A 27901-nucleotide genomic window follows, 5' to 3' on the forward strand; every position below is an offset into this window, starting at 1 on the left:
CTGCAGAAGGCGAGGACAAGAAAACCGCTGGCAATGAGGCGGGCTCAGGGCTTCAGGGTGATGATCTCAGAGTTTTCAGTATTTGAGCCATAGTTTGCTCTACCATTGTCTATCCTCACCGGGACAAATAGCTTGTGCACACTCAGTTCATTTTAAGGTGGGAACCGGAAAGGGAGTCCGGGGGATGGACCTTAAGTTTATTGGAAACACTGAGTTCATTTAAACTACCAAATGTCTAAGTTTGAACTCCCCTCCTGGGAGCTGTGACTGAGCACTGCCTAGCTGGAGCTGCTGTCCCGCCAACGGGAGGATTCCCTGGCTACCCTACAGGCAGACGTGGCTAGCCCAACGGCACACAGCTGGAACAACTGCAGGGGTGCGGGTTTAGCACCCGGAACACAGAACCCAGATGTAACAACGCCCGGCAGATACACAGCAGTTCCCCACCCGCTAACAGGTCCTGGGAGCACAAGCTGCGCAGAGAGCAGGGGCGTGTGGGTTCCTGGCCCATTGGGGCAGTCCCAGCGAGCGCGCAACGTGGGCGCGGGCGGCGGCAGCGTGGGGAGCGACGGCTCCGCCAGTGGGCGTCTTCTGCCGCCGCCGCCACCGCCGCCTCCACGGGCAGCGGCACTGCGGCGCTTTTCTCTGCTGCTTTTGGTCAGGCACCGAGGCTGAGCTGCCGGAGCGCACACAAACCACGCCACGCCTGCAGGCAGCGTCTCCGCAGACCCTCGCCCGGGCGGGGAGGACGCTGATTGTGCGCGCCACCCAGTATCCAGTCGCGGTCGCCCGGGACTCGCCCCCAAACCCGGATCCTCCGGCACCCGAAGCGGAGCACGATATGAAGACCGGGCCGGGAGGGACATAGGAGACAGTCTGGGAGGACCAGACAGGCGCTCGGGCCGACCGGCCAGGGAGGGCAGGTCCTGCGGGGGCGGAGCCCGCCGGGTCCCGGCTCGCCGCGCCCCTCCGGCCGGCGGCCTGCTCCCACGGCGGCCCGAGGAGGAGGGCCATGGCCAGCCCTGCGGAGGCTCTTGCTCCCCGCCCCCAAGCTCCGTTGCCAGAGGCTGGGGACGAGCCGAGCCCCGGCCCCGGCAAACTCCGCCCGGAACCCCGGCGTAGTGCGGCCAGCGGGGGGAGCGCGGCGGGCCCAGGCCTGGCCCCGGAGCGGCCTGGCCGCGGCCGGGCCGAACGCGCCGCGCCCCCGCGCCCGCCCCCCGCCTCGGCAGGCCGCGCCAGCCCCGCGGGGGTCTCCGGCGCCCTCTCCGCGCTCGGTGCTGGTGGCTGCGGCTGGGTCGCTGCTCGCGCTCCCTTCGCGCTCGCCTTCTCTTCCCCGGTCCCCTCCTCCTCCCCATCTTCCTTTTACTTCTGGCCGCCGCCCCCCCTGCCCCCTCCCCCTTTTCTCTCCTCCTCGTCTGCCTTTCACCTCCCCGTGCGTCTCCCAGGGAGGGAGGGCGCAGCGGCGGCGGCGGCTGGAGGAGGCGGCGGCGATGCTGGCGGAGGAGGAGGAGGAGGACAAGAGGCAGCTCCCTTGAGCGTCCCCCCCAGCAGTAGTCACCGCGGCGGCGGTGGCAGCGGCGGCGGGCGGCGGCGGCTCTTCCTCTCGCCTGCGCTCCAGGGCTTGCTGCTCCCAGCCCGCGCCGGGCCCCGGCCGCCGCCGCCGCCCCGGCTTCCCCTCGGCCCGGTCGCGCGCCGCGCGGGCTCCCCTGGCTTCGCGGACGCCGGCGGGGGCTGCCCCGGCCCCTCGGGCGGCGGCCGAACTCCGCGGCGGCCGGGAGGCGCCAGCTTCGCTCTCGCCGCCGCGTCGCCGCTTCTCTGCGGTTCCGACATGGAAGATGGACCTTCTAATAACGCGAGCTGCTTCCGAAGGCTGACCGAGTGTTTCCTGAGCCCTAGTAAGTGGCTTGGCTCCAGATTTCCGGTGGCTGGGGCGGTTTCTGGCGCTGTGGGGGGCTGTCGGGGGCCTTGGACCTCGGGTGCGAGGGGACCTACTGTGGTGGGTGCGTGTGTCAGAGGTGCTTAGCGCCCAGCGGTCTTTCGCGGAGGGGCAGGAAGCTGGTGGCCCCTCGGTGGCACGCGGGAGCGTCTGTTAGCACAGGGACACCGGGCTTTCCCAGTACCCGCGTGCGCGCGTAAGAAGGGTGATCTCGGAGGGCGGCGCGAGCCGGGCGTTTAGATCCGGTCTTGCCTCTCGCCTTCGCCCCCTGGGGCGTGCTCTGGCCACACTGACCTGGCCGTATTCTCAACTTTGTCACCGCTTAAGGTAGGTTTCTCTCCCTTGAGCCTGAGACCTCCTGGCTGGAGTAAAAGCGTTTGCTTCCACTTGAGGGTCCGGCCCACTGGGTCCCTGTGACTGGGGTGAGGGCAGACCAGCGTCCTGGCACCCCACGCTTCCAAATGAGAGGGCAAATGTGTCAGTCCCCACACCCTTCTAGTGACCGCGTTGGAGAGCGTGGACCCGCGAGGTGGAAGTGGATGCCCCACAAGAGGAGGACGCGCCACCACCCAGATCCACCTAATGCAGACCCTGTGCTAGCTGGCGTTCGGGTAGGGAATAAAAGGGAAGGACAATGGGGCGTTAGCGTGAAAGAAGGCGCCGCCGGTCCAGCATCGCCCTCTCGGACTTGGTGTGGCCACTCCGCCTCGCCACCCGCGGGCGCGCGGCTGAGAGCGCGCTGGGGCAGGGGCGGCAGAAGGCGTGTCACGGGGGAGGGGGACCAGATCGAGCAGAAAAGTCAAGGCAGAGAGCTCCGCTCGAAGCAAGGAGGCAAGCGGGAGATGTTGAGGAAACCCGCGCCGGATGCGCAGAGGAGAGAGTCGCCGCTGTCCTGGATGGAGGGCGAGCAGGGTGAGGACAGGAAGACTGGGGCGGGAGGGGGCGAAGCGGGACCAGGTGGGAACGCCTTGTGGTCCTGGAGATCCTGCTGGTGGAGCACCAGGCGACTCCGGAATCAGCGGGCCGGGCGCGGCTCCCCGCGGCCCTAAGCGCGGCTAAGGCGCCACCGTGCACCGCGTGCGCACCCGAGCCTTTGTCTGCTCCTCGCTTGCGAACCGCGTTTCCGCGGCGCTTTCTCAGAGTAGAATCTCTTCCAGGCTGCGGTTTAGGCTTCCCGCTCCCAACTGCCTCACACTCCCCGACCTAAGCCGACCCGGGGCTCGCTGGCACTAGGGTCGAGCCCCTCCTCGTAGCCAGAGCTCCCCTTGGCTCTCTGCCCACCCCGGCGCGTTTGGGGTGCAGCTGCCGAGGGCGTGCAAGCGTGTCCCGCGCGTGGCTTGTGTGTTCTCTGAAATCCTACTTTCCCAGCGTGGACCAGTATACCGCTGTGGCCAGTGGCCACTTATATTTGCTTGAGGATTCTAGCCGCTGGGGGCAGATCTCTGCTTGTACTTGCAAGTTGGCTTGATTGGCCAGCAGGGCATGGGCCCTGTGCTCCCACCTGACCTCTCGGTCCTGTGGCTTCCCCCCCCCCCCCAGGTATCTGCTTCCACACCTGGCTGCATGTGTGAGTTGAGTTCTTGATCCATGGATACTTACGTTGAAAAGGGATGCGGGTCTGGATATGAGTATGTGAATGGAGTGAGCTTGGGCCCTCAGATGTGGTAGCAGAGACATTTCTTACTTTCTGTAAAGGACCCCATGAGTTGGTCATGGACTGATGGTGGTGTGAGAGTGTGGGCAGCACTGGAGTAAACCTAAAACCTGGCCTAGAACTGGAGTTGCTTGGGGTCCTCTTCTCGGTGCACTCCAGAATTCCTTTTTTACAAAATAAACATCTTTTCTCCTGTGACAATGGGTGGGGGTGGGTTGAAGGCTGCTGTACCTTGCAGTGATAAACACTGTTTTGGGAAGAGGTGGCCCTGAGGCTTAGGGCTATAGGCATTTGGAAGGAGTACATTTTTCTGGAGATGATGGTGTTTCTGTTTACATGCTGCTGTGACTTCTGTCTGTCTGTCCTGGGTGGGGCTAGCATGGTGAGGTACATTGTGGAGCATAATAAAGATAAACACCCCAAGAGAGGTGCTTAAGTTGTCTCTGAGGACCCTTGGGACTTTTCCTCTAGAAAGACAACACCTTGAGAAAAGCCAAAAAGGCAGCCACTCTGCAGAGTCCTGCTGGGAGAAGCCCGCTGGGAAGCCACACATGCCAGAGGCAGGCTCCAGAGTGGCCCCCTGCCCCACACCCACCTGCGCAGCATGGGGTTCGGATAGAAGCAAAAGACTCTAGCAGTCTTATTTGGGACTTTACTAAGGTAGTAAATATTAAGATACTTTTAAACAGTATCTGTTGGTAGACCTCCTCACTCAAGAATGGGAAGAGGGAAGTGATCCTCCTGGGAATTCTTTATGCTCTGAAATCTTGGGTCCACTGCCAGGGTCTTTGTTTCTGTCTGTTGTTGCTTGAAAGGCCACCGTGGTCTCAATTCCTAAAGTACTTGAAGCTTGGCAGACTTTTCTCATAGTTTCCATTTCCTTTTGGAAAGAAAAATTCCTGGATACTATAAGAATGTAAATGTGCTTGAATGTCTTTGGACCTGTCTCTGTTGAGTATTTACTCCCTGTTTTCTTTCAGCTGATCTTTTGATCTGATAGGTCATGTATAGGCTGCTGCGTCCAATAATCATACAAATATTTTCATTTTTGTTATCCAAAAGCAAATCATATGTTGAAGGTTATCTTAGTTTCATTCCTATGTTTTAGCTCTGCCATTTGGTTCACTCAGGCATTCACTGAAGAGACACTTAATCCGAAGCTACTGCCTCATGACAGGTTCTGCCCTAGCCAGGCTCTGGACATAAACCGAGCAGAAGACATGGACACATCCTGGGGGAGTTTGCCAACTGGTGGGAAAGAAGGAGTTACCTGGAAGTGGTTTCGGTGTTCATGCTCAGTTCTCCAAGAGGCCATTGTCTCCGTGCCTGGTGCCCTTGCTCTGTGCTTCTCACATTTCTGTCATCTGATGACCACCAGCCTTCCCCAGGTACCCAGCATCACACTTCATTGCTAGGGGAGTTGCTGATTGTGCATGGAGGACCCAAATCAGTTGTCCCAGAGTGAGTCCAGGGAATTTCTCTTTGCAGTGTGATGTCGTGAATGATGCAGCGCTGAGAAGTCGCGCTGGGAGAGGCCAGTAGGCACTGCATTCGGCCGTCTCCTGCATGTGCTGTCCCAAGGCCACACGGCTTGAGGAGGTGTCATGGCGGTCTTCCTTGAGAACATCTGGAGGGAAACTTGGAGGTTGAGTTGAGGATATTGCTCTAAGGACACTCAGAAGCCACAAATATCCCAAATCTCTCCTAAAATGTTCATTTTACTAGTTAGCTGTTCTGCGTGAGCTCTAGAAAAAGGAAAAGAGGTTGGTCCAGAAGGACACAGAAGACAGGGCAAGCACAGTGGGACAGATTTGTGAAGGCAGAGTGCAAATCCCTTCAGACTAAACTGATCCTGTGTTCTCAGATATTCAAAACAAACTTCTATTTGTCAAAACTGAGTTTTAAGTACTTCACACCCATCACTAGCCACTCAGTTTCTGAGACCTGGGAGTTGTGTGGCCAGCACTGGACCGACTGAGACAAATACAGTCCCTTTTAAAGAGCAAGTGTGCTTCACATGTAGGAGCTACACTAGACTTCACAGCCAGTGCATTTTTATGGACTCTGTGAGGCTGAAGCTGTAGAAGAACATAAAACCCACCATGTGGCACTAGAAGAGGGTCTAGATCAGCAGATAGCCAAGTGGCCACCTGTGGGTGGGGCCCACTCGGTGCGAACTGTTGGGGGGAGGTGGAGGCAGTCATCTCCCCAGGACCTGACGTGCAGACACAGATGGCCCTAACGGCCAGTCCAGCAAGGGCATGAATTCCTGCCAGACCTGGTGTGGGTGGCCAGTGTCATCGACTCTCTGTGGAGGGTGAGCTGTTGTTGGCTGGGTGCTTAGCCCAAAGGGCAAAGCTATTTAATCTGGGCAGGATTAGTGCCCATGAAAATCCACCTTTACTGTGGGGGAAAGAAAATCAACCTGTGTAGACAGAGACACTCCTTAAAGGTGGTTGAGAAGCAGTAGAGATATTGGAAGATGACATTCTGCTATTTCAACCTGATGTACTGGCTCTTGATCATTTTTTCACATAAACCTTTTTCTGCCCCATTAGGAGACAGTGCAGTGCAGTGGGTAGTGAAGCAAATGTTTTCTTTAGTGTAAAGCAGGTGAAGCGTGGCGTGTTGAGCACTTCAACAATTAATTCACTGTGGATTCTTGTTTAAAAACAGCCCATGCAGTCTGAGAAGGAGAGAAAAAGTAATTTTCTTGTAAAAGGAATATTTTCCCTTAAAAGGAAAACAGTTATAATCCAAAACATTTTAATTTGCTTTTTAAATGTAGACCAAACTCCCGCAGCTGATCTTCCTCCAAGCCTGCCTAAAGGACAGACTGCTCTCAGGGACAGAAGAGCTCAGGATCTTGCAGACAGGGCAACTGGCATTTAGGGTTCCTGTTTATCACAGCATGGGCCATTTTCTGGACTCATCCTGCTCCTTTACTGGCTTACCTTTTCATTGCCCATGCTGGCTCTCTAGAAGGTAAGCTCAGTGAGAACCTGGGAGCAGGGACTTGTCTTCTTTGGTCGTAAGTCTGACAGTGGCTGACATTTATGTGGAAGGTATTCATGCATTTGTGCTGAAAATTCAAGGATGAAAACTATTAAACAGATCCAGGCAACATGGAGTATACTGCCTGTACTGCTGGTCTTCAGGGAACCTAGCCACTCATGAGCTTGCACTGAAAACTTGCTCTGTGTTGTGGGCCTGGATTTCAGAGGTGTGTGAGACAGAAGCAGCCCTTGCAAGGAGCATCCAGCCCTAGGGGCAACCCAGGTTCACTTACTGTCTTACCAAGAGAGGACTCACAGGGGGCTCTGGAAGCAATGAGAGCCAGACACCCTGCCTGGCAGGCCCTGCAGAGACTGATCCAGGGAGGCCAGGCCTTGCTGGTGGGTGGAAAGGGAAAGGTCCCTTGGAATCCCAGGGGAGGCCTTGCAGGCTTGGGAAAGGTACCTTCCACCACAGCGAGTGGGAGCAGAACCTGCAGCAAGGTGGGGAGGGGCAGGCAGACAGGAGAAGCATTCACTGGGGTGAGCTAAGGACTCTACAGAACAGCCCTCTGGCTGGGTGTGGTGTTGCACACCTCTAATCCCAGTGGCTTGGGAGGCTGAGGCAGGAGGATCACAAGTTCAAAGCTAGCCTCAGCAACTTAGCAAGACCTTGACTCAAAAACAACAACAACAACAAAACAACAAAAACTGGTCCTCTGAGGATCTCCAAACCTGCAGCAGGAATGGCAGGAAGACACCTTTCTTCTGTGGGTGGGGTTCTGTGTGACGGGACCGAGGGTTGACCTCCATGAGAATTGTCAGCATCTGAGAAGAGGCGGGAGCTGGGCTCAGGCCTGGACCTGTGTGGAAGACGCTGGAAGAAGCTGGAAGGGTGGAGAACAGAAGCCAGCAGTGGTAGGAATGGTAACATGTCTGACGGGACAGGGTAGGCAATGCTGACTCCTCAGTTTGGGGGTGAACTGTTGGGTGGTGTGAGGTAGGGGTTGAGGGTGGGGTGGCTCCACACCCAGAGGAAGAAGTATCAGAGGCGAGCACCTATGTGTTCTTAGCTGCAGGCAGTAGCCCATGAGCAGGCAGGCACAGTGCAGGAGCTGAGCGGTGACCGTGGGACCCCTTCAGTGTGGCCAGTGTGCAGGTGTCAGGGAGAAGACCACCCAGTGGATACCCCCAGGCTGGAGGGGCAGGATGAAGGCTGCTTTGCTGGACCTTGGAGCCCACCAGAACTCGGGGTGTACGGAAGCCACAGCGGCGTTGGGGCTGGAGCCGGGCTTTGTAAGTCGGGAAACTGCATTGCACCTGCACACAAGGGGCACACTGGGAAGGTCTGGAGCTGGCGGTGCTTGTGACCTGTGCTCCCAGAGGCTGGTCCTGGCTGCGGTTTGGTGAGGGCTGTTGTGGAAACAGCACATGAAGCCACTGCAGTAGTCAAGATGGGAGGTGACAAAGGTGACTTGGACTGGGATTGAGGACAGAAATGAAATGTAGTGGGGGTGCAGGAGGCACGCAGAGGCAGCAGGTGGATTGGATGTGGAGGAAAGGGGAGAGGGCTCCAGGGTGGGCTTGCAGCGGGTGCCTGGTGGAGCTGTCCATGAGTGGAATCCTGGGATGCCTACTCCACAGCCTGCTGGAGATGTGTTACGGAGGCTGCTGGACAAATCTGGGAATCAGAAACTGATCATAAGTGGAAAAGAAAGCCTGTAGCCCTGGTACTTAAAACCAGAGAGTGTGTGGATGCTTCATGTGAACTCTGAGTATGTGTTGAGGGAAACGCAGGAGTTGGTGGTTGAACCATGCCTTGTTTGAGCAGGGAACGGCTCCATGGAAGTCTGACGGATGAAAGTCGTGGCCCTTTGCATGCTCTGGCACACACCGGGTTAGAAATCGAGATTGCGAATTGCCACCACTGTTGCGGGGGAAATGGGAAGTGAACAGAGGGAGGGGGAAGAGGGCAGAGGACAGACATGACAGGGGAAGAAAGAAGAACCGTGGGATGCCCTGAACAGGAGCCATCTGAACAGAGGAGGAGACATGGAACAGAGCTGTCCATGGAGCTCAAGGGAGGAACCTTGGGATGGAAGAGAACAGGTGCCCCAGGGATCAGGTAAGTCCAGCAGCCAGCATGCCAGCAGGGGCCGAGCTGGTGAGCTTTGGAGTGGAGTGACAGTGACGCAGCCCCTTTCAGTGGGGCGAGAGTTGGTGGCCGTGGACATATCCTAAGGCAGGCTTCATTCTCAGGGAAGGAGATGTGGGAGTTGGCCCCAGAGCTGACAGCGGATGAGCCCTGGCTTCCTGCCAGGGAGGCTTCACTTGAGAAGGTTTGTTTGCCAAAGAAAAGGAGTTGAAGAAGTAGGTGAGAGAGGATGGGACAGGCCCTTAGGGGAGGCAGGAGGCAGGGGGTGTCGTGGCCCCACAGAGCTCTCTGGAGGGCGGGGGGCACGTCTCGGCAGTCATCTTCTGCCCATTTCCACTGATTGGCAGCACTGTGGTCCTCTGAGAGCTGGCTGCATACGAGGCAGGCATAGGGAGGCTTGCGGTGGGGCGTGGGGGGCAGAAGTGAGCTGCCCAGGGCCACAGGGCAAGCGGCAGGGCTGAGGAAGGCCCGCTGCCCACTTGGGAGGGGTGGGTTAGTGACCCCCAGTTAGGCGAGCGAGGCGCAATGCCTGGGAGCTTCCAGAGGGAGAGCTGCAGGGCTGTAGTGGCAGTTGAGGACGCTGCCCCGCGATGGCGGGTGCTGCCAACCTGAGAGCGTGGGCCAGGAGTAAAGCAGCCAGAAGGGCCGCGTGCTTTGAAGCTGTCAAACTCACATCCTGATGAAGAGCAGCGGTGCCCTGAGGCAGGAGGAGTGGTGCTTTGTGGAGCCTGCGAGGGGCATCCCGGAGGGACGAGAGGAGCTGCGAGCGCAGGGGTGGACCCGGGACTCAGGGAACTTGAGGCTTGGGAACTTGGGGGTTCCATGGCCTCAGACTCGTGCTGCTGTGGAAGAGGGCGGGGGCCTGGCGGGTCAGGTCTGTCTTCCTGGTGGAGGTCGGTGTTGCACGTAGAGGGAAGGGGCTGGTGCAAGCGCATGGGACGCACGGATGCTGAGTGTGTCTACAGCACCCAGGTACTGCTTCCTTCAACGCAGTAAATATGGCAAGAGACCTGTCCCTCCCTCACTGAGGGGCCCTGGCAGGTGAGGTGAGGAGGGTACGTCTTGAGGCATGACCTTTGGTAGAGGATTGCACAGGTGGGACGAAGCACCCCTTGGTGGTGTCCCATGCCCAGAGGGTGCCGCCAGGTCCTGAGTGTGTCCCTGGTTCCACCTCTCATTTTCTGCAGTGTGTTTCATGCACCACGCTGCCTGAGGTTGGTGACTTCTGCACCAGGTCACCCAGTCTCGGCTGACAGGAGCCTTCTGCAGCTGGGTGGACAGCTGCCCAGCCTGGGCCCTGGAATCCCGGCCCTCTCCCAGGCTGCCTGGGCCTCTCACCTGGTGCTTGCAGTTGTCTGCTTGGTGTCTGTCCCCTGCCGGCCCGTGTGCCTTGCGGACAGGGAGGGTTTTGTTTGACTTCTGAACCGCAGTGCCTAGCACACTGCCACACGTGAGAAGTCCAGTGAATGAATGAGTGAAGGAAGGCGTTTAAGTGGCAGAACATGAGAGAAATGGTCCTTTAAAGTATTAATTTTCTTAAAAGGACAGAAATAATGAAACAGCGTGATTGTAGGGATTCGTTGGCATAACTTGAAACTTCATTTGATTCATTATTTTTTTTTCGTGTAGTCTAAATACACTCCTTGGCACCAGTGCCCGGGCTCCTGCGTCCCTGGGAACACAGCACTTCCCACGTGGTGAGGTCGGCAGGGAGCGGCCGCCGCAGCCCAGGGAAGGAGGGAGGCGTGTGCTGCACTTTCGGGGAGCTTCAGCTTTCTTTCCCGAGGCCATGATAAGAAACTTGTTACTTTGACAAAAACATTTTCTGCATAGCAGAGAGCAGATTGCTTGTAAAATGCTGAAACAATGCTACGTTTGGATATGATATTCTTTATAAAAATACAAGCATATTTGACTTTTTAAAGTGGGCAAGTGTGGTGTAAGGAGCAGTTTTGCATAAAGAACAATTTTCTTCCATGAAGAGGAAAAGAGGAGCAGGCGACTTGCAGACGTGCAGGCTGGCGGGCGCAGGTCGGTGCAGGGTGGGGAGGAACAGCATGCTGCCGGGAGGCAGGCGGTGCTCACCGGTCTGTAAGGCAGCGTGCGCGCTTTGGGGTCATCACTTCAGCAGCTTTTAGAATGAAGGCTACAGTGACATCCTGGGCTTGATTGTCATGGTTCCCTGGATTTGGTAGATGTGTATTTTCAGATTTTCTTTTTGTCCTGGGATCAGAAGTTTTACTTTTCCAAACATTTGTGTCTAGTCGGTTATGGTGTCTTTTTAGGATGATGCTGCCTCTCGTGATTAACATATCATTTAGGGTTTTAAGGCAGATCAAAACCCTGGTAATTCAGATAGTGCTGGCAGGTGGACAACCAACACAGAAGAGAAGAGCTAGGAAGAAGACCCAGACACACACAGGAACCCAGGATAGTGCGAAGGAGGCATCTGGCGTGCTAGGAGGAAGGCGGACTGGAATAGACTGTTTGGTAGAGTGGGCATCTGTCCAGAAAAACATAAGATGGGATCCTTTTGCTGTATCTCCAGGATACATTCCAAATGGATCATATATTTAGATATAATAAAAGGAAACCATAAAAAGAAAAAAAAAAAGAGGTAATTCCTTTCCAGCCTTGGAGTGGGAAGAACCTTTTAAAATGTGACTCAAAATTCAGAAGTTATCAAAGAAAAGCATTGACCAGCTAATCTACATTCAGAAAACAAAACAAATCGATATCTTCTCATGGCCTCAGGTAGGACACGGGGGTCCAAAGCAATTCTGGAGAACTCCCTGCCAGCGGCTCCACTGCCTTTCTGCCCCATCTCCATTCCGGAGGTGTTTTAAGCTCGAGCAGCATCAAATTGCTAGCCGTCTTGAACTTGGAGAAAACACTTCCTACTCCTCTCACAGCAGAGTGCTGACCCTCTTAATGTAGATGAGGTCCCAGAAATGGTTAAGAAAAACAGCCCCCTAGGTAGTCCAAGAATGTGAGCAGAGTGCAAAGAGAAGGAGAAGTAAACGACTCTTCCAGAAAATAAGACGTGCCAGTTTATTTCTGGTAAGATATGTGTGCTTTAAAATAACACTAGGTACCTTTTTCACCTGCCAGGTTTATAAAATTAATAAACTTTGTAACACCCAATTGGTAACTCCAGGAGGCAGGCACTCCTGCATTCCCTGGGAGAGTATCAAGGGATACAGCCCTTGAAGAGGGCAGTTTGTCAGTATTGATTACTATTAAAAATGCATGTATGCATTGAGCCAATGATTCTACATCTGGGAATATACACTCACACAAAGGCAAAATGACTTAACAAGGTATTATATAGTGCAGTGTTGTTTGAAGTGGAACATTGGGAGCGACCTACAGTTTACCAGGCTGGGTCTGGTTAAGTAACATTACAGCAGTAAAATGAATTCACCCAAGATGTATTTGTACATTACAAAGCAGGGTGTAACACACATACTACCTACATACACACACCCTGAACTCACACACACACACTTTTGTGTTAGGACAATAAATATCTCCTTTGTTCGTAATTGAACAAAGAAACCGGGAAGACTCACGGGAAACTTACTGACCCTGGGCAGTGTGAGGTGTTGGGGAGGACTGGGGCCTCGGTATGTGGGCAGTAGGAGTAGCAGGGAGACTTTTCAAAGTGTACTGTTGCCTGCTGTTTGATATTTGGGTAAGGTGCCTTATTCCCCTACACAGAAACTACATTTAAAAATAAGCAAGAGTTTGCTGAAATGCCACTTGGTAAATCGTGAGTTGCCTTACTTTGTTGTTGTTGTTGTTTTTTCTTGTCTTCTATTGAGATCACAGTTTTAATTGTCAGATTCTAAAGTTTGTTCAGTTGACTTCTGCCTTCCTCTAGCCTCCCACTTACTTCTCCTACACAAGATCCCAAATGTCAAGCTATGAATATTAAAAAAATTACACGCATCAATACCCCTCAGAGTTATCAGCTCCTTTTCTACGTCATGCACATATTTGCGAACGGAAAAAAAAATCCCTTCTATTTTAATGTAGTTTCTGACTCTGCTAGTCGATGGCTTCAGATTCAAGATATGAACTATTGTTTAAATGGTTGGAGAGCTGCCCAGCCAGATTCATCTGGCAGAAATCACTACATTTTGGCAAGAAACTGAATGTCTTCGTGTGGGAACATGAGCTTTACGTTCGAGCATTCTCTAGTGAGTGAAGTGTCGCCTCCAGCTACCACCACTCAGTGACACCACTAAATGGGGTCCTGATTGTGTACATAAGCTGTCCCCATGTGACAGCGATGTGATCATTGACGTAGAGCAGGGGCAGTGGGAACTTGTGACCTCTGTCCTCAGCAGACCCTGTGGAGCTGAGCGGGAGCCACTGTTCTTGGGCCGTGCTGGCTGCCAGGTGTGACTGCCCAAGCAGCTCTCCGCCCAGGTCAGGGAGGAACTTGAACGGGTCAAAGGCTCGCATTTGATCTCCTCCCTGGTTCTGACGGGTTGGGAGTGAGAGCTGTTTCTGTGAGTATCTGAGCGGGCCTCTCCTTCCCCTTTACCCTTCCTCCTCGGCTTCCATATCAGCGCTGCTCATTTTCCCGTGTCCTGCGAGTAACGCTGACATTTTTCTTTGTCTTGTCACTTAGTATGGCTTCCTTGTAGTCTGCCCTTGGTTTCATTTTAACTGTGCTTCCTTCCTGGTGACGACTTTGTGAGAACCCTTTCCTAGCCTTTGCCGTCGGCCGCTGTGGCCTTTGCTGCCTTGTCCTGTGGACCCACGTGTGTTCTTGCTGGGCTCTGGGCAGGTGGTCCTGGATGCCCAGCCCGCTGGCCCCTCTTCTGGGCGGGGGCACTCTCCTTTCGCAGCTGACTATCTCTAGGTGTGGGGCCTGGGCCTGGCTGGGAGAGGGTGGCCCCTCAGGCCTTGGCTGTGCGCAGCACTGTGGGTCCTCGCGGCTGGCAGGCCCGGGAGTGTCTTTGTAGTAGAGGCTGTGCTTTGTGAATAACGTTAGTGCCCCAGTTCGCTGCTTTTATCATCAGATCTGATCATATCTAAGAGTTCTGGCACCTTCCCTGTTTCGCAACCGTTGTATTTCTTTTGTCAAATGGGCCATCATTAGGAAATCTGTCAAGTTTTTTTTCCAAGTGATTTTTAAATTTTCTTGTTTTTGGTGTTGGTACACATTTAAAGGTATCCTGGTCAACTCTTCGTGATTCAGAGCTGTTATGACTTCTCGTGTCCGGGTCACAGCTGGGGGAAGGCCCTCCGAAGCTAGCAGGGCGAGGTGTTCAGTACCAGGCTCTCTGCAAACGCCCTGCCAGAGTGCCGGGCGTGTGCAGGGAGACCCGCTTGCTCTCATTCGTTTCTCCTGTGGCTCCTGATGCCCTGCAGGCCCGTGGCAGTGTTTACCCTGTGCTCTGTGCTGGGCAGCTTCTCAGGAAGAGTGGCCGGTCTGGTGTGTGGCGACCTGGGCACCTGTTTGCTGCGCACACCTCAAGGGAGCCTGTGGCCCCGCTTAACCGCCTCAGCGCTGCCCTCGCCAGCTTGCCTGAGGAGGAATGGGGGTCACGGACCCCGTGTGTACAGCAGCGCCTGCAGCAGAGGAAGTGCCGGGACTCACCAGCCGGCCACTTCCCTGGGTTCCCAGCCACCCCCCAGTGGCTCCTTGAAATGGTGGCCTGGAGCTGTGGTGACGTCCCAGTGGAGGGAGGCTGGCGGGAAGGGCTGCCCGGCGCCCATGTGGCCAGGAAAGGTGTTCTTTGTAGTTACAGGAAGCACCGCTTCTGGGGGCACTGCTGGCAGGAAAGGCTGGGTCGTCCAGCAGTTCCACTCTCTTGGCAAGAAATTAAAGGAAAATGTGTCAAAAATAAGAGGAAGAATTTTTAGAAAAAGAATGAGCTGAAACAACGTGACTGTCATGAGCACTCGTCCACTCGGAGAGCCTGTTGGGACCCTCCGAGGCGGTCGATCCCCCGGAGCCTCTGCCCTCTTCACGACAGCCCGGCCCCCACTCAGGGCGGGCGCGTGGTTGGGAAGGTGGGTGGCCTCGGACAGGCCGAGCCTCCCTGGACCTTCTCCAGCGGGCACTCTGGTGTATGTTCGGCTTGTATGTATGCAGTTTCCCCTGTAGCTGGTTACTCCTTACTTCAGGATTTTGTGGATTGATGGCCGATGTTCTCAATTAACTACTAGTGATCTTAGTCCTGTACATGAGTATTAAAGTTTTCTTTTTGAAATTTAATTCATTTTAAGAAGAAAAGTGAGGATGTGCCTATGAGCAAGTATCTCAAGAGTAAGTTTTGAGAAGGCTGCGTTTTTAACTCCTCTGAAAACATTCTGCATCTGGTTCGCATCTATCTAAAACCAAGCTATCGATGAATTCTAGTGTTTTGATTTAAAGCGATAAAGAAATGGGGAATTAGTTTTATCTGTTCCAATACTTTTGAATTCTGTTGATCCTACAGAATGGACTAGTGTCCTTAAAAAGTTGACTTGTTTTCCAGTCACCGAGTTCTCATAAATACTAGGAGAAATTTCAGGAGGACACCCACCTGCTCAGCCGTGGCCAAGGCTCCTGCCCTGTGCACCGCAGGAGCGTGTGATAGGAATTGTGTCCAGACACCAGGTTGGCTTCCTCTTCCTCTGTCTGCGTGACAGTGTGAGCTGAGGCTTGCTGACTGCATCCCATGACCAGCTGAGAGCCCCTGGGGATCCCTCTTGAGTGATGGTCACAGGAAGCATGGCGCACCGGGCGGGCTGCGTTGGAGGGGAGCTGGCCTCCAGTCTTGGTTGTTCTCAGAGCTCAGTGTCCTGCTCTGCAAAGCGGGTGTCTGTCAGCGCCAGAGTCCCTTCAGTATTTTGACTCCCACAGAAGAAAATTGCAGACTTGTTTTAAGTCATAATACTTTGAAATTTTCCTGAACTGAAAAAATGTTCCCTTTGTGTTTCATATGGGTGACTTAGTTTTGGTAATATAAAAAGTGCAGAGCAGTCTTCAGAAATCCTTAAAATGTTGCTCTTCTCTTTTAAGGGTCTGTGGCTTCAGGGAAGCTCTGTGGAGGCGCGCCTGGCTCCCTGGTGGGGAGCCGCAGAGGCCTTTACGCTCGGTTCCTGAGGCTGCTGGGTTTCGAGCTGCCCCTCCGGGCCGTGGCCCACTTTCCTGAGGAGGCTTGCCTCTGGTCCTATTTTAGGATCTGGCGCTGTTGCGCTGGCTAGTGATCTTGCCCTCTGTGCTGTTTCCCCTCACCTAAGGAAGTGACCTCAGCTAGAAGATGACGTGAGGCGTCCACCGTCCTTACCTGTGTTGTGGTGATATCAGTAAGTGGTTAAGGAGCCACCAGTGCAGGTGACACCAGATTTAAACGTTGTTGCCTCTGTGTGGGCTCGTCCTGAGGTCAGCCTCTGAGGACCTTCTCTGAATTACTTAGTTTTCTTTGAAAAAGATTTCTGTGAACTCCAACGTCTTAGCCTGGGTTTCCTTGAAATCAGAGCCTGATGTAAGGTCAGGTCATGTTATCTGGGAGGTGCCAGGAGGGAGGGAGTGAAGCAAGGGTCACAGGCCCCAGGGAAACCCAGCAGGAGGTGAGCCATTGAGATCGCCCCCACTCCTGGGGCAGTAAGGGCCCGGATCCAGCAGGACCCTCCCTGGGGGACAGGAGCAGCAGTGCTCTGTGCCTCCAGGTGCTTCTTGCTGGCAGGCCGAGTGGGCTCATGGCCTCGCTAGCAGTGTGGACAGCCAGCAGTGAGGCCAACTGTGCCCTGTGGCGGGCGCTGACTCCTTCAGCTGAGCCTGACCTTGGGAGGGAGGAGTTGTCATCACAGGACAGACCCCAGAAGAGGGCCCAGAGAAGGTGACACCAAGAACCAGCGCTCTGGCTCTTGACGGAACTCCAGGGTGGCTGCACTGTTTCCTTTCTCCCACTTGTGGAGTCTCAGGCATGAGACTTCAAACGCATTCATTAATTTTTAATTTTTCTCGAGGACCATATAATCTGTGCTTCTTTCACAAAATTATACTTAACAGAGGCAAGGCGTACTTCACTGTCAATGAAAGGCCGATTTATGTTCTGTATGCTGTTAGGCAAGGCAGGAATGTGAAAATTCACTTTGGGAAAAGGGTTTTTGCCAAAGAATTTGGAGCAAGAAAAGGTTTTCTGATTATTCCTCAATTAGTGAGAACGTTCAATTGAACTAGAACACTCTATGCAGAGAGCACTCAAATTATCAAGAATTTCCACTGTTTTGATGCTTCAGCTTTTAAAAGCAGTTATTCCAGATCTTGCATGAAAACTGCATGGTGAGTGTAGCTTTCCTTATAAGTTTGGTACAGATGGGATTTAGTTTAGTAAAATGTCTTTATTGCTGCATTTTTTTGGATCAGAAAATTATATAAAGTAAATGATTAAATTGTTATAATGGTGACCACATAGAGTAATAGAAATTATTTTAAAATAAATACTAGAAATAGCATATTCTGTGAAAGCTAATATATGCAATTACTATCTCAGGACAGGGCTGGGCTTCCCTGGGGGTGTCCAGGCAGTGTCTTAGGCAGTGGGGCCTTGTATCTCCTGTGGCCACTCCAGCCTGCCGCTGTATCAGCAGCATGGACAGTGCAGAGACACATGAGCTCTGGAGTGTGTCTCAACAGAATTGCACAAGAACAGCCATGGGCTGACCCCTGCCTATGTTAGAATACATTATTTTTTTTTTTGAAATGTGTTCTTCCTTTGGGACTTTGGGGAGCCACTGTGTCAGTGGAAAGAGGTCCATTTGCCACGGTCTTGCCCAGTCTGGGATGCAGTCGAGCCTGCCCTTTCCTCCAGGGCCCACCTCAAGTGGGGCTCACACTCTGTTCCCACATCAGCTTCCCTGGGAGGCTGGAAGGGCAGCATTTCCACAAAGCAGGAATTTTAGATTTTCACGTAGGATCTATGTCACTGGTTGCCCTGTTTCTGAGCGTTTTGTAGTCGCAAGTTTACAAAGAGAGAGCAAGGGACTCCAGGATGCACGTGTGCCTGTCCCTAAGAACTGTGTGGTGCAGGTGGCACTTCCTTTGGCAGGATGCTTTAAATGTTTTGCATGTGGTAAAACTGGACCGGGGACAGGGCATCACTGAGTCCCTTTGCTGTGGACAACCACATCCACGTCCACGGAGGTTACAGGCTGTACTTGGAATGGCCGTCTGGTGTTCTTTGACTCTGCAGTGTGGGCTGCTGGTCCTGGTGCAGGGCTGCATGAGGTGGCACCGCTTGTCCCTCAGGTGTGTCGGGAAGATGTCAGCAGGCCACAGCGTGTGTGCAGCTTCCGATCCTGTGTCACCTCAGTGACGGCGCCTTGCTGGGTGCTCATGCTGTGCATGGCGACCGATGCCCCGAAGGAAAACCGCTGGCTCCTCTGCCCCTAGGTGTGATGCCTGGGGATGAAGTCCTGCCAGGAAAGCCCGCCTCTAGGGGCGCTCGAAGCGGGGTCCTCCGCCAGCTGACTTCTCATGGGCGTGCCTGCAGCCAGGGGCCTGAGGACGAAGGTCACCTCAGAGGACTCAGCTCCTGAGAGATGAACTCGCCCCACCAGGTCTGCCAGCAGTGCCTTTGCACTCTCCTTTTTCAACATTTTCATTTTGAACTGACATGATAATTCTGCACGTTGGGGACATGAGATGTTTTGCTGTGTGACATTGTGGGATGGTTAGTTCAAGCTAAGTGGCCGCCATGGCCTCACTGCTGAGCAGTGTTCATGGTGGGAATATTGAAAATCTGTGTACAGCGACTCTGAAATCCGCAGTTATTAACCCAGTCTCTGCCGTGCAGCAGATCTTAAGGTCCATTCCTCCTGCCTAACCCACATCTCGTGGACTTCAACCTCTCCCGGTCCCTGTGCCCAACCCGCAGCCTTGGAGACCACCTTTCTGCTCTTTCCTTCTTTGCTTTTGCCTTTTTAAGTCTTCACATGGGAGTGCAGCCTGAGGTGTCCGTCTTTCTGGGCCTGCATCTTTCACTCAACCCTTTCCCTCTCCGCACTGTCCTTCTCATTTCCAAGAGAAGAAAGGCACACGTGGCTTCTGCCCCACATCTCCTGTGGGTCTTTGGCCCAGAGTGTCAGACTCTCTGAGACTCTGATCCCGAGGGAGAAACCGGGGACAGCAGAGCAAGCAGACCTTCTGTGAACATGGAAGACTTTATTTCTCCGTTCACAGACTCATGACAAGACTGTGTCTTCGTCCACCCAATGAAACACCCGTCTACACACACATACATCTGTCCATCCATCCATCTCTCCACCCACCCTCCCACCCACCTATCTTAGAACTATAGTTCAGAAGTGAGCAGCTGCCCAAGGGATGCAAGCTAGAGTCTGTATTTAAACCCTTTCCGATGAGGTCTGATTCAGTGTTTGCCTTAGCAGTGAGGTTGGCTTTCCAGGAAGGTCGTGTGGTAGAGAGACTACACTGAACAAGCTTTTCCTTAGCTCTAAGGTTTTCACAAAAATAGGTCTGAGGCGTAGTTGCTGTAAAAACATGCGTGAACATATATCATTTGCAACTACTTAAACTCATGATAAATTTTTTTCTAGGTGAACTTTAAAACAAAAGTGTGAGAGGGCACTTGTTTTCCCAGAGGTGTGCTGTCAGAGGCAGTCATGCGAAGGGCCTCGGGTTTGAATTCAGAGGCTGGGGGAAGGTCAGCTCCCTGGGCCGGCTGCATTCTCCCTCCCAGGAGTGTCTGGGAGTCCCAGGCCGGAAGAGGACAGTGGCAGGTTGAAGACTACAGGAAGAGGCTCACTTTTGAGACTTGGCTGACAGGTCTGTTTGGCAAGACCGAAGAGGACCGTGGGTGCCCGTCTTCCTGCTTCCACGCAGGGAATGCCATCAACTCATCATCGAGAGCACCGCTTCCCCAGTGTCTCTGTGACTATGGTTTGTTGTTTTGATTCCCATGTTTTTGTAGCCGTCTCCCCGGGCAGAATTCAGCTCAGTGAATGTGTTTCAAGTGCCTCTCGTGGAGACAGTTGTGAACCAGTGGTGTCTGTGGTCTCAGCAAGCCCACCGTGCGGAGTCTAAGTGACCAAAGCAAGCGCAGTGCTCTGGACACACGCGTAGGGTGCTGCAGCCCCAGGGCACTGGACAGCCTCTGCACCGGGCGGTGTGGGTGGAGTGGTGCTTCCGGTGCAGGGAGCCGTGTGGGCAGCTCTGAAGAAGGCCTCCAGGTGCACACGCCGGATCCAGGCCTGCCAGGTGGGGCGGCAGCCTCGTGGCACACGCTGCGAGTCAGGTTCCCAGCAGACAAGCCGAGCTGGCGCACACGTGTTCAGGACCACACGCCCTCGTGGTGGCCAGAGGAAAGGGGATGTGCTGGACAGCGTGCCTGTGACGCTTGAGGTTGATGTCCTGGAGGACGGAGGCCGCGGGTGCCGCCCTCAGGGGGACACATCAGCTGGAGAGCCGAGAGAAATAATAACACTGCTTTCCAGACAGATTTTCTGTTTTAAAGAATTGTTTTGTATTGTTTTTCTTATTTGGTTCTTAAAACAATCCAATGAGGATGACTGGTCCCGAGCGTGGCTTGGAAGCAGACCGAGTTGGTGCTGGAGAGGGAGCTGGGGCTGCGTCCTCTGTGCTCAGAGGAGGCGGGGGTCTCGACTGCACAGGGTGCGTCCCCTCAAGACTAGGCTAGTATGCCACGCAGGAGAGCGCGCCCTGCCTGCGCCCCCGGCCGAGGCTGAGGCTTCCTGGGAGGACGGTGTTTCCCAGGTCCTGGGCTGTAACTTTCAGGTCACCTACATTCAGTGGGTTGTTATTTTACTTATGGATCTTTTACGAATGTGTGATGCTCTCCTTATCTTCTTAGATGTAGTATTATGAGTCTGATATTCTGCTTTTGACTTTATGAGCGTCAGTTATTCTTTTTTTATGATCTAGCAGTGCCTCTGAAGGACTCTGAAGGCTTGCAGTTCCATTTGCCAGTATAATTAATAACCTCGGATGGATAGGCAGTTCTGTGTGCCTCTCTTGGAACTTCCCAGGTGTTCCAGCATCAGCCCCACACGCCTCGGGGACAGCAGCTCCTCCCACCCTGCTGTCAGGTGAGGCAGGTGACCAGAGGCTGGGCAGCTGCCAGCTAGTTTGAACCTGGGAGGGAACCAAGGGCCTGCTACAGGTGTCACCACTGTCCTGCAGCTCTGCTGACGACGTGGACAGCAGAGCAGTGACATTAGAAGCGTGTATTTGTTTTTCTTGTGAGTACTGGGAATGCTTCCCTGGAGCAGCCAGCACCAAGTCCTTGTGCTCCCCAGGTGACCTGCATTAGTCTCTGCTGATACCCGAGCCGTCTTGATTAGTGATTTCATAACCAGACTTGCCAGCTATGCCACTGTGTTTGCGTTACCTCCGAGTCCTGTCGCAGCCATGCTGCATTGGCTGCGATACCTCATTCTGCTCACTTGACGTCCAAATGGGCTGTGGTGTCATTTCAACCCCGTTGAGCAGGACGCTCTAGCAGAGGGTGGAGGAAAGCCACAGTTCTTGCAGTCACAGTGACACTGCTCCGTTGGCTTTTGTGTTCTTCACCTCTTCCTGAAGCTGAAGTGTAAAGTCTTTCTTTCCCCATTAGGACTTTCTCCCAGTAAAACTAAAAATTTGGTGGTCTTGTTGATAAAGTAACATGGAATCTTTACTTGTAGACCTTTATAGATCAAGAGTAGTAAGCTGTGCTTGTTCAGTATGTCTTTTTGTGGAATTAAAAAAATGTTTGGTTGGTGATGTGTAAAAACCTTAATATTACATATGTAATAATAGCACATAAACAGAAAGGCATGTGCTTTTTTTTTTTTTTTTTTGGTACTGGGGATCGAACTCAGGGCCTTGCGCTTGCGAGGCAAGTGCTCTACCAGCTGAGCTATCTCCGTAGCCCGGCATGTGCTTTTAAATGGACTTTTAAAAATTGGTAAATGAAAACTGTTATAACCTTTATGATTTGAAAGTCTTTCCACCTCCAAGCACTTTAGCATCTAAAACTTCCTGTGAGTGCATTTCTCGTGCCTTGTGGAAAAGAGAAACGTGCCTGTAACTTGAAGCACTTCCATCCTTTTGGTGTTACATGGATTGCTTTTTATGTCTCCCTTCCTCTTTTTAATCGTGATTAACTGCAGGTGAGACTTCTGACAGGCGTGGGTTCCTGTCAAAGTGGACTTAGTCTCTGAGTTTTCAAGTGTACACGTCAGGGTGCTGGATGGAAAACGTATCAGAGGCCCGGGAGACCGGAGAGCATGCACAGCCAGCGAGGCCAGTGGCGCCCGGTTGGGACAGGACCCTGGGTCAGGTGACTGCAGAGCAGCACTGGGCAGCGTGGACTTGGCCCCTTCCCATCCCTGGCCATGGATTCCCGGGCAGCTCGCTTTCTGGTGTTTTCCCTCATTACACCTGTGCCTTCCACCTCCCTTCCCTCCCATTTTCCTCTGGATAAAGACGAGTAATAAGTGTGAACGTGCTTTGTAAACTATAAAATTCAGCACGAATACGATGCCCTGGGGGCGCTGTTACAGAATCTAGGGGGCTGAGCACATAAACGTTAGCCATCCTCATGGTTATGTAATATTTGGTGGCAATTGTGTGTTCTAGGTGCTTAGAGACTCCAGTTCCACTTTAGTGTGGTAGTTAATTTGCCGTTGTTGTTGAATATTCTATTTTAGATTGTTAGGTAGGAACTCAATACATACCTTATTATGCAACGTGGGTGTTGTGTGGGCAACTTAACCTTGGGATGACGAACTTAACTTTTACCAGTTTTGACTAGTATATATTTAAATGATGAAAGTTTAAGATCTTATACTACTTACTTTTTAAAAAATTTGCTTTTTGCATTTATGTGTATAGTAATGTGAGCAATATAGACCATAAAGATTATATGACCTATCTCAACAACCAGTGCAAGTTAGATGACCTGCACCTGGAAGAGGTGCATTCTTTGTGAACTTGACACAATAGAATAATCGGTGTAAGAAAATTAAATGATTTTTCTTTTAAAGCTAGATTTTCTTTGATATGAAATGACTGACTCCTTCCTCCTCCTCCCTCTGTCCTTTCCTGATCATTAAAATCCATTTTCATTTAGCTTTTATTTGCATTGAGTTTGGACCCCTTCTGTGCTTAATCAAAGTTGTAAACTGGAAATAAAAGAGAGGGTGGATGTGCTGCTGAGTAGAATGTTTCAAACAGGTTCAAGTACTTCTCTCTGAGCAAACGGTAGTAGGCTTTACACTTGGACCTCTCGCAGAAGAGTCTTAGAATCTGATTAGATAGTGTTTGGAGTTGGCCCCTTTCACCCAGCACAAAGAAATCCTGACCCATTTTTAAAAAGAGATGTTATTGACAGCAAGTGAAGGACTGGATGGAGGAAATGAGATGGGGGATGGAATAAAACCCTACAGGGAAATAGGATTGTGGAGAATAATTGCTAAAAAGCATTTTCTTATTTCCAAAGGTAGGAGGCAGGGCACATTTTTAGCAATTAATTTCTGGCTGTGGGGAAATGCATGGCGGACTTTGTCTTCTGCCCTGGCATCCTGCCTGTGTCGTAAGATGGTTTGCAGAGAATTCCGTGAGGGCTCCGTGAAGTCTTCGGGGCAGGTCTGGGAGGACTCGCCAGCTCGGGCCTGGGCTGCCGCGCTCCCTTCTGCACCCTGTAGCGCTTGGATGGGAAGCCGTGCTGTGCCCAGCCTCATACGGACCACGAAAGCCGTGCTGGGAACGAGGCGTGCTGTGCTGGTCTTCGTGACGCTGGTGTGCTGCCTGCACATGAGGGGTGCTCCAAAAGTGGCCCTGGGCTGCGTGTGGACTCCTCTTCCCTGCTGCAAGTGTGGGTAGTGTTCCCGCCCCGTGTACGTCACTGCCGTCGCCAGGAAGCTCAGGTCTGGACGTGACACGGGTCACGTAGGCATCTGACCAGGGCAGTGCCAGGAGGAGAGCCCCATAACCACAGCTGTGATGGTGAGCTGGCGATCCCTTCTAGACCAGTTCTTTCACCTGGGCCGTGATGGGCACTCTTGGCCACCCTGCAGAGTGTGCTGGTGGAGTGTGCCTGCCCAGGTCACAGGAGGACTCAGGTCACAGCAGCCTCCACCCTGGCCCCGTCCCACCCTGCCTGTGAGAAATCAGGCGAGAACTTCTTTCTGCCTCAGTTATCTCACCTATAGAATGGGATGAAGATAATGGTGCCTTTTCTTAGGGCTTTCAAGGATTAAAGTCACTGAACAACAGGCAGGAAGGTCACCAGCTGTCCCCGTGGGTCCTGGCAGTCCCCAGGAGGCAGGCGCTGGTTCTTGCCCTTTCTGCGACAGACACCATTATTTGTTTTGAAGAATCAGGAGGCTTGCCTGTGGAAGGAGAAGTGTCTGTGAGGCAGGAAATCTGAATGTTGGCAGAGTAATGACCAGTTAAAATGTTCCCCCGTCCCCTGCATTGGAAGGAGACTCGTTTCTGTGCGCCCATTAGTTCTTCACAGATGGGTTCCTGCGGCTGTGTGGACAGGTGTCCAGTCTCTGCGGGATAACTGCTCGCATGAAGACTGACCTTTCTGGTGGTCAGTGCTGCATGCACGGTGGGAAGCTGAGGGGACAGATGTCTGCTGTTCTGGCGACTCCCGGGCCCTGGCGGAACATCTGGAATGGGAGGTTTTCTGTGAGGCTGATTTTGCCCAAGTGGAGTTCTTCCTTGTGAAGATTGTCCAAAAAACTGTCAATTATGACAAGATTAGAGTGCTCTGTTTTCAGTAATGGCTATTTAATCTTCAAAATTCCCTACTAATGGAAAAACTATGGATTTCATAAGCCTAAGTGAAAAAATTATTCCTTTATTGTTACCCTCGTGTTTGGTTCTCAAAAGCATTGTGAGAGCTTGTTGAGAGGCTGCGTGTGAAAGCGTCCTTTTCAAGCCGTAGGGGAATTAGCTACCCCATGAGGGTATGCAGTCAAGTTCCTGTGGCTGATCCTGATCCAAGCTCCAAAAGTACGGAATTAACAACGGGCATGACAGGCCCTAGGTAAACAGGATGTTCTCTACCACGTGAACATGAACGTCTGCCTCAAACAGTCGTGTACTTGGAATCAGTAGAGAAAGGGAGAGCTCAGGAACCTTCTAGAGGTCATGGAACTGCTCCGGGCACGCTGAAATGCTCACCTAGTGACAGTACTTGGCTGGCAGTGCTTGCAGTTATTTGGAGTGTTTCTCTTTGAAACACTGCTTATAGAAGTATGCCTAATTGTGCAGTATCTAACGTTTTCCTATTAAGAAAATGGAATCTTCTTCTTCCATGGAATTAAATGACGATATTCCTACCTCTTTCTTTGTGGTTTATAATGTTTCCTTAAGTGGTTACTTAGGACATTTTGCTTCTTGTATTCCCTGAATTATGTTTCTTACCAAAAACACAGATAATGCTCTGTTCACAATGGTCTTGAAAGATTCTGATTTGCACAGGCTTATTTATTTATTGTATGCAAATAAAACCATCCCAATAACTAATTCCAAATCTCTGGATAAATTTTATAGGTAAGACAGTATTTACATTTGCCACTAACCTCTGCAGTAAGCTAGAAGTATGTATAAACACACTCTAAAACATACCCCTGTTTTGTTTTATGTCATTAATTCTGAGAAATCTGCTGTGATTTTTGAGTTCCTAAGTTAATCACTTACCAGTTTGGACCTAAGGGTTTTTCTTAGTTTCCTGACCTATTAACCTTTGTTTGGGTGTCTGTTTAGTATAAAGCAGTGCATTAGTGGCCCCACTTCCTCACAGTGATGGGCACATCTACCCTACTCTACTTGTACCATGAGGACAAATCCAATCTCTGACATTATGCATTTGCAAAATGAAATTGGTGTTCAGTCTTAAGAAATGATGAATAACACCCCAGCCCTCACATGAAATACTAAGTAATACCTTTGGGAGTATTAACCTTCTCAGAAGCCTTTTATAAATTCAACCTTAACACTCTTTTAACATTATTTTATTGTGGGATCTCAGTTTGAGTGAACCCAAACATTTTGTTAGGAGACGACTGCCTCCGACCAGGGGAAGCCCTAGGCTACCTCTTAGTAACAGGAGGTGCCTCTGCTAATCGCCAGACTGGCTGCTGGATTTCATAAAGGCACATCGCCTCTACCCCAGCTCAACCCCATATCTAGGCCACTGGGATCCTGTGTCCCAGGAAGAGCTCATTCAGCACTATTCAGAGCTCTACTCCTCAGAGTTAGAGCAGGCCAGAGAGCTGAGGGCCACCTGGACCCGTGGGGCATGCTCTGGGACATTATGACGAGATGTGTCCACAGAAGGTTGGGAAAGGCCCTCTTTTTGTGGACATGCTGCATCTTTTAGTGCTGGGAATGCTGCTGGTTTTCCAGAAGGAATGATCTGCCTGCATTCTGTGGACACTGAGTTCTGTAAACGGCCCTTGACTGTCAGACCCGGGCTCACCTGCTGCCCGTGTGCCACCTCTGGCCATACGTATCTTTTGTCTGCTTTCTTCTTCTTTGTGCTTCTTGTTTGTCCCTTTTCTCATGGACTTTGTGTGCACTTGCAGACTTTCTCACGTGTTCTCTGAAAGGAGGGGAGATAATAGTCTCCGTTTATACATGATCTGATATGGTCCTAAATCAGCAGAGAGCAAAGTCTCATTTTACGTAAGGGTAACCAGCAGTCTCATGGTCACAAAGTAAATGAAAGAAGTCCAGGTCCAAGCTCAGCTTTAGGTCTCTTCCTGAAAGCCCTGGCTTCTCTACTAGCTGTAGCAAGTTCTTTCTCGAAAAGCCCCAGGTGGAGCAAACAACCCAGGATACCTCCCAATGCAGATGACATCCAGCGGGCAGGGCTGCACGGGCCCTCATACCACCAGCCCAGGAAACCCAGATTTACAGAATCGATCCTGGGCAGTGGCTCAGATGTGCTGCCTGTGAATGCACAGATTCCAGACCCCACTCTAGACCTACGAGAACACCCACCTGGAGGGTGGCCTGGCAGTCGGTATCCCCGGGACATGATTCCCTTGCACTTCCAACTTTGGGAACCACCAGAGATGATTCACTTCAGAAAAAAACATTTGTTTACCCGTAGGATTTCCTTTAATAGTGGAAAACACCTATTGTGGAAAAAGGAATTTTTTAAAATAAAAGTGATCTAAGCCGTTCCTGTCCTCTAATACTCCTCAGACGACTCTCCTGCCTGTGTCCTTCGGAGATATAAATGCTGGGTGTTAAGTGTTTGTTACTTGGTTTCATTCCTTCTCTGGTGACTGCCTCTTCTCTTCCAAGTGGGGGTTTCCAGTGTTTTCTAGCATACAGATTCTGTGACTGTGACACGGTAACCTGCAGGGAAGGTCTGGTTCTCTCTCCGGGAGCCCGGCCTGTGCCCCATTTGCTCTGACCAGTACTGTTAGGTGCTCAGTGCCATATCTCCTTCCCACTCCACGACCAGCCTGGCCAGGAACGTTTCTCTCCCTGTCACTGGTGATGGGTCCTCTTCCTCACAGAAGACCCCGGCTCCCGAGCCCTGTGCATGGCTCTGCGTGCACTGTGCAGTCCTGAGTGACAGAGCTAGCTTGAAGGAGAGGCCCTGCCTGTGGCCCCTCATTCCCAATTCTTGAAAATTTCCCTGACACTACGAGGCTTCGAGAGTGTGAAGGGGTGTAGTGATAGGTTTTGAGTCTACCCCTCACACCTGCAGAAACCACCTTAGAATCTGACCAAGGTCAAGAGCTGTGCTGCCCTGCATGGCGACTTCCAGGAAGTGAGTGCACACTCCCGCAGGTGCTGGGAAGCCATGCCTTCCACCAGACCTGCCGACAGTGCACAGTGGATGGCAGCTTCGCCTTCCTGCTGAAGGAGGAGGGTGCCTTTGCACGCAGGCTGGTGGTGCATTCCCACCTGGTGACGCCTGGGTTCGTCTTACAGAGACCATCCAGAGCAGTGTCCTAGCTACTGGTGCGCAGCCTGTTTTGAGCTGATGTACCCAAAGGGACAACTTGTTCCTACATTTGTCAATGAAGTTATTAGACTTGTCTTGTGATCTGATGTCTCCATGGTCACTTTCCCCGTTGCATAATATGGGCAGAAATTCTCTAAGATTTAGCGAGGTCAGTGTCACAGTAAGTGCCAGTGTCTTTGTCCATAGTTTGAA

At 52.3% G+C, this 27901-nt stretch overlaps 1 protein-coding gene across 2 annotated transcripts in view; it reads left to right on the forward strand.

Annotated features, from left to right (window-relative positions):
- The first annotated feature begins 838 nt into the window (after positions 1 to 838).
- Positions 839 to 27901, forward strand: part of Pde10a (phosphodiesterase 10A) — a 289793-nt gene continuing 262730 nt past the window's right edge. Inside the window, exon 1 of one of the 2 annotated variants that reach the window (XM_047559021.1) lies at positions 839 to 1895. In XM_047559021.1, the coding sequence (XP_047414977.1) occupies positions 1013 to 1895 (883 nt within the window). In that variant the 5' untranslated portion in view covers positions 839 to 1012. The remainder of the gene's footprint in view (positions 1896 to 27901) is intronic. The other variant, XM_047559022.1, reaches the window with a different exon arrangement.

Source organism: Sciurus carolinensis, chromosome 7 (genome assembly GCF_902686445.1).
Source record: "Sciurus carolinensis chromosome 7, mSciCar1.2, whole genome shotgun sequence".
Lineage (NCBI taxonomy): Eukaryota > Metazoa > Chordata > Mammalia > Rodentia > Sciuridae > Sciurus > Sciurus carolinensis.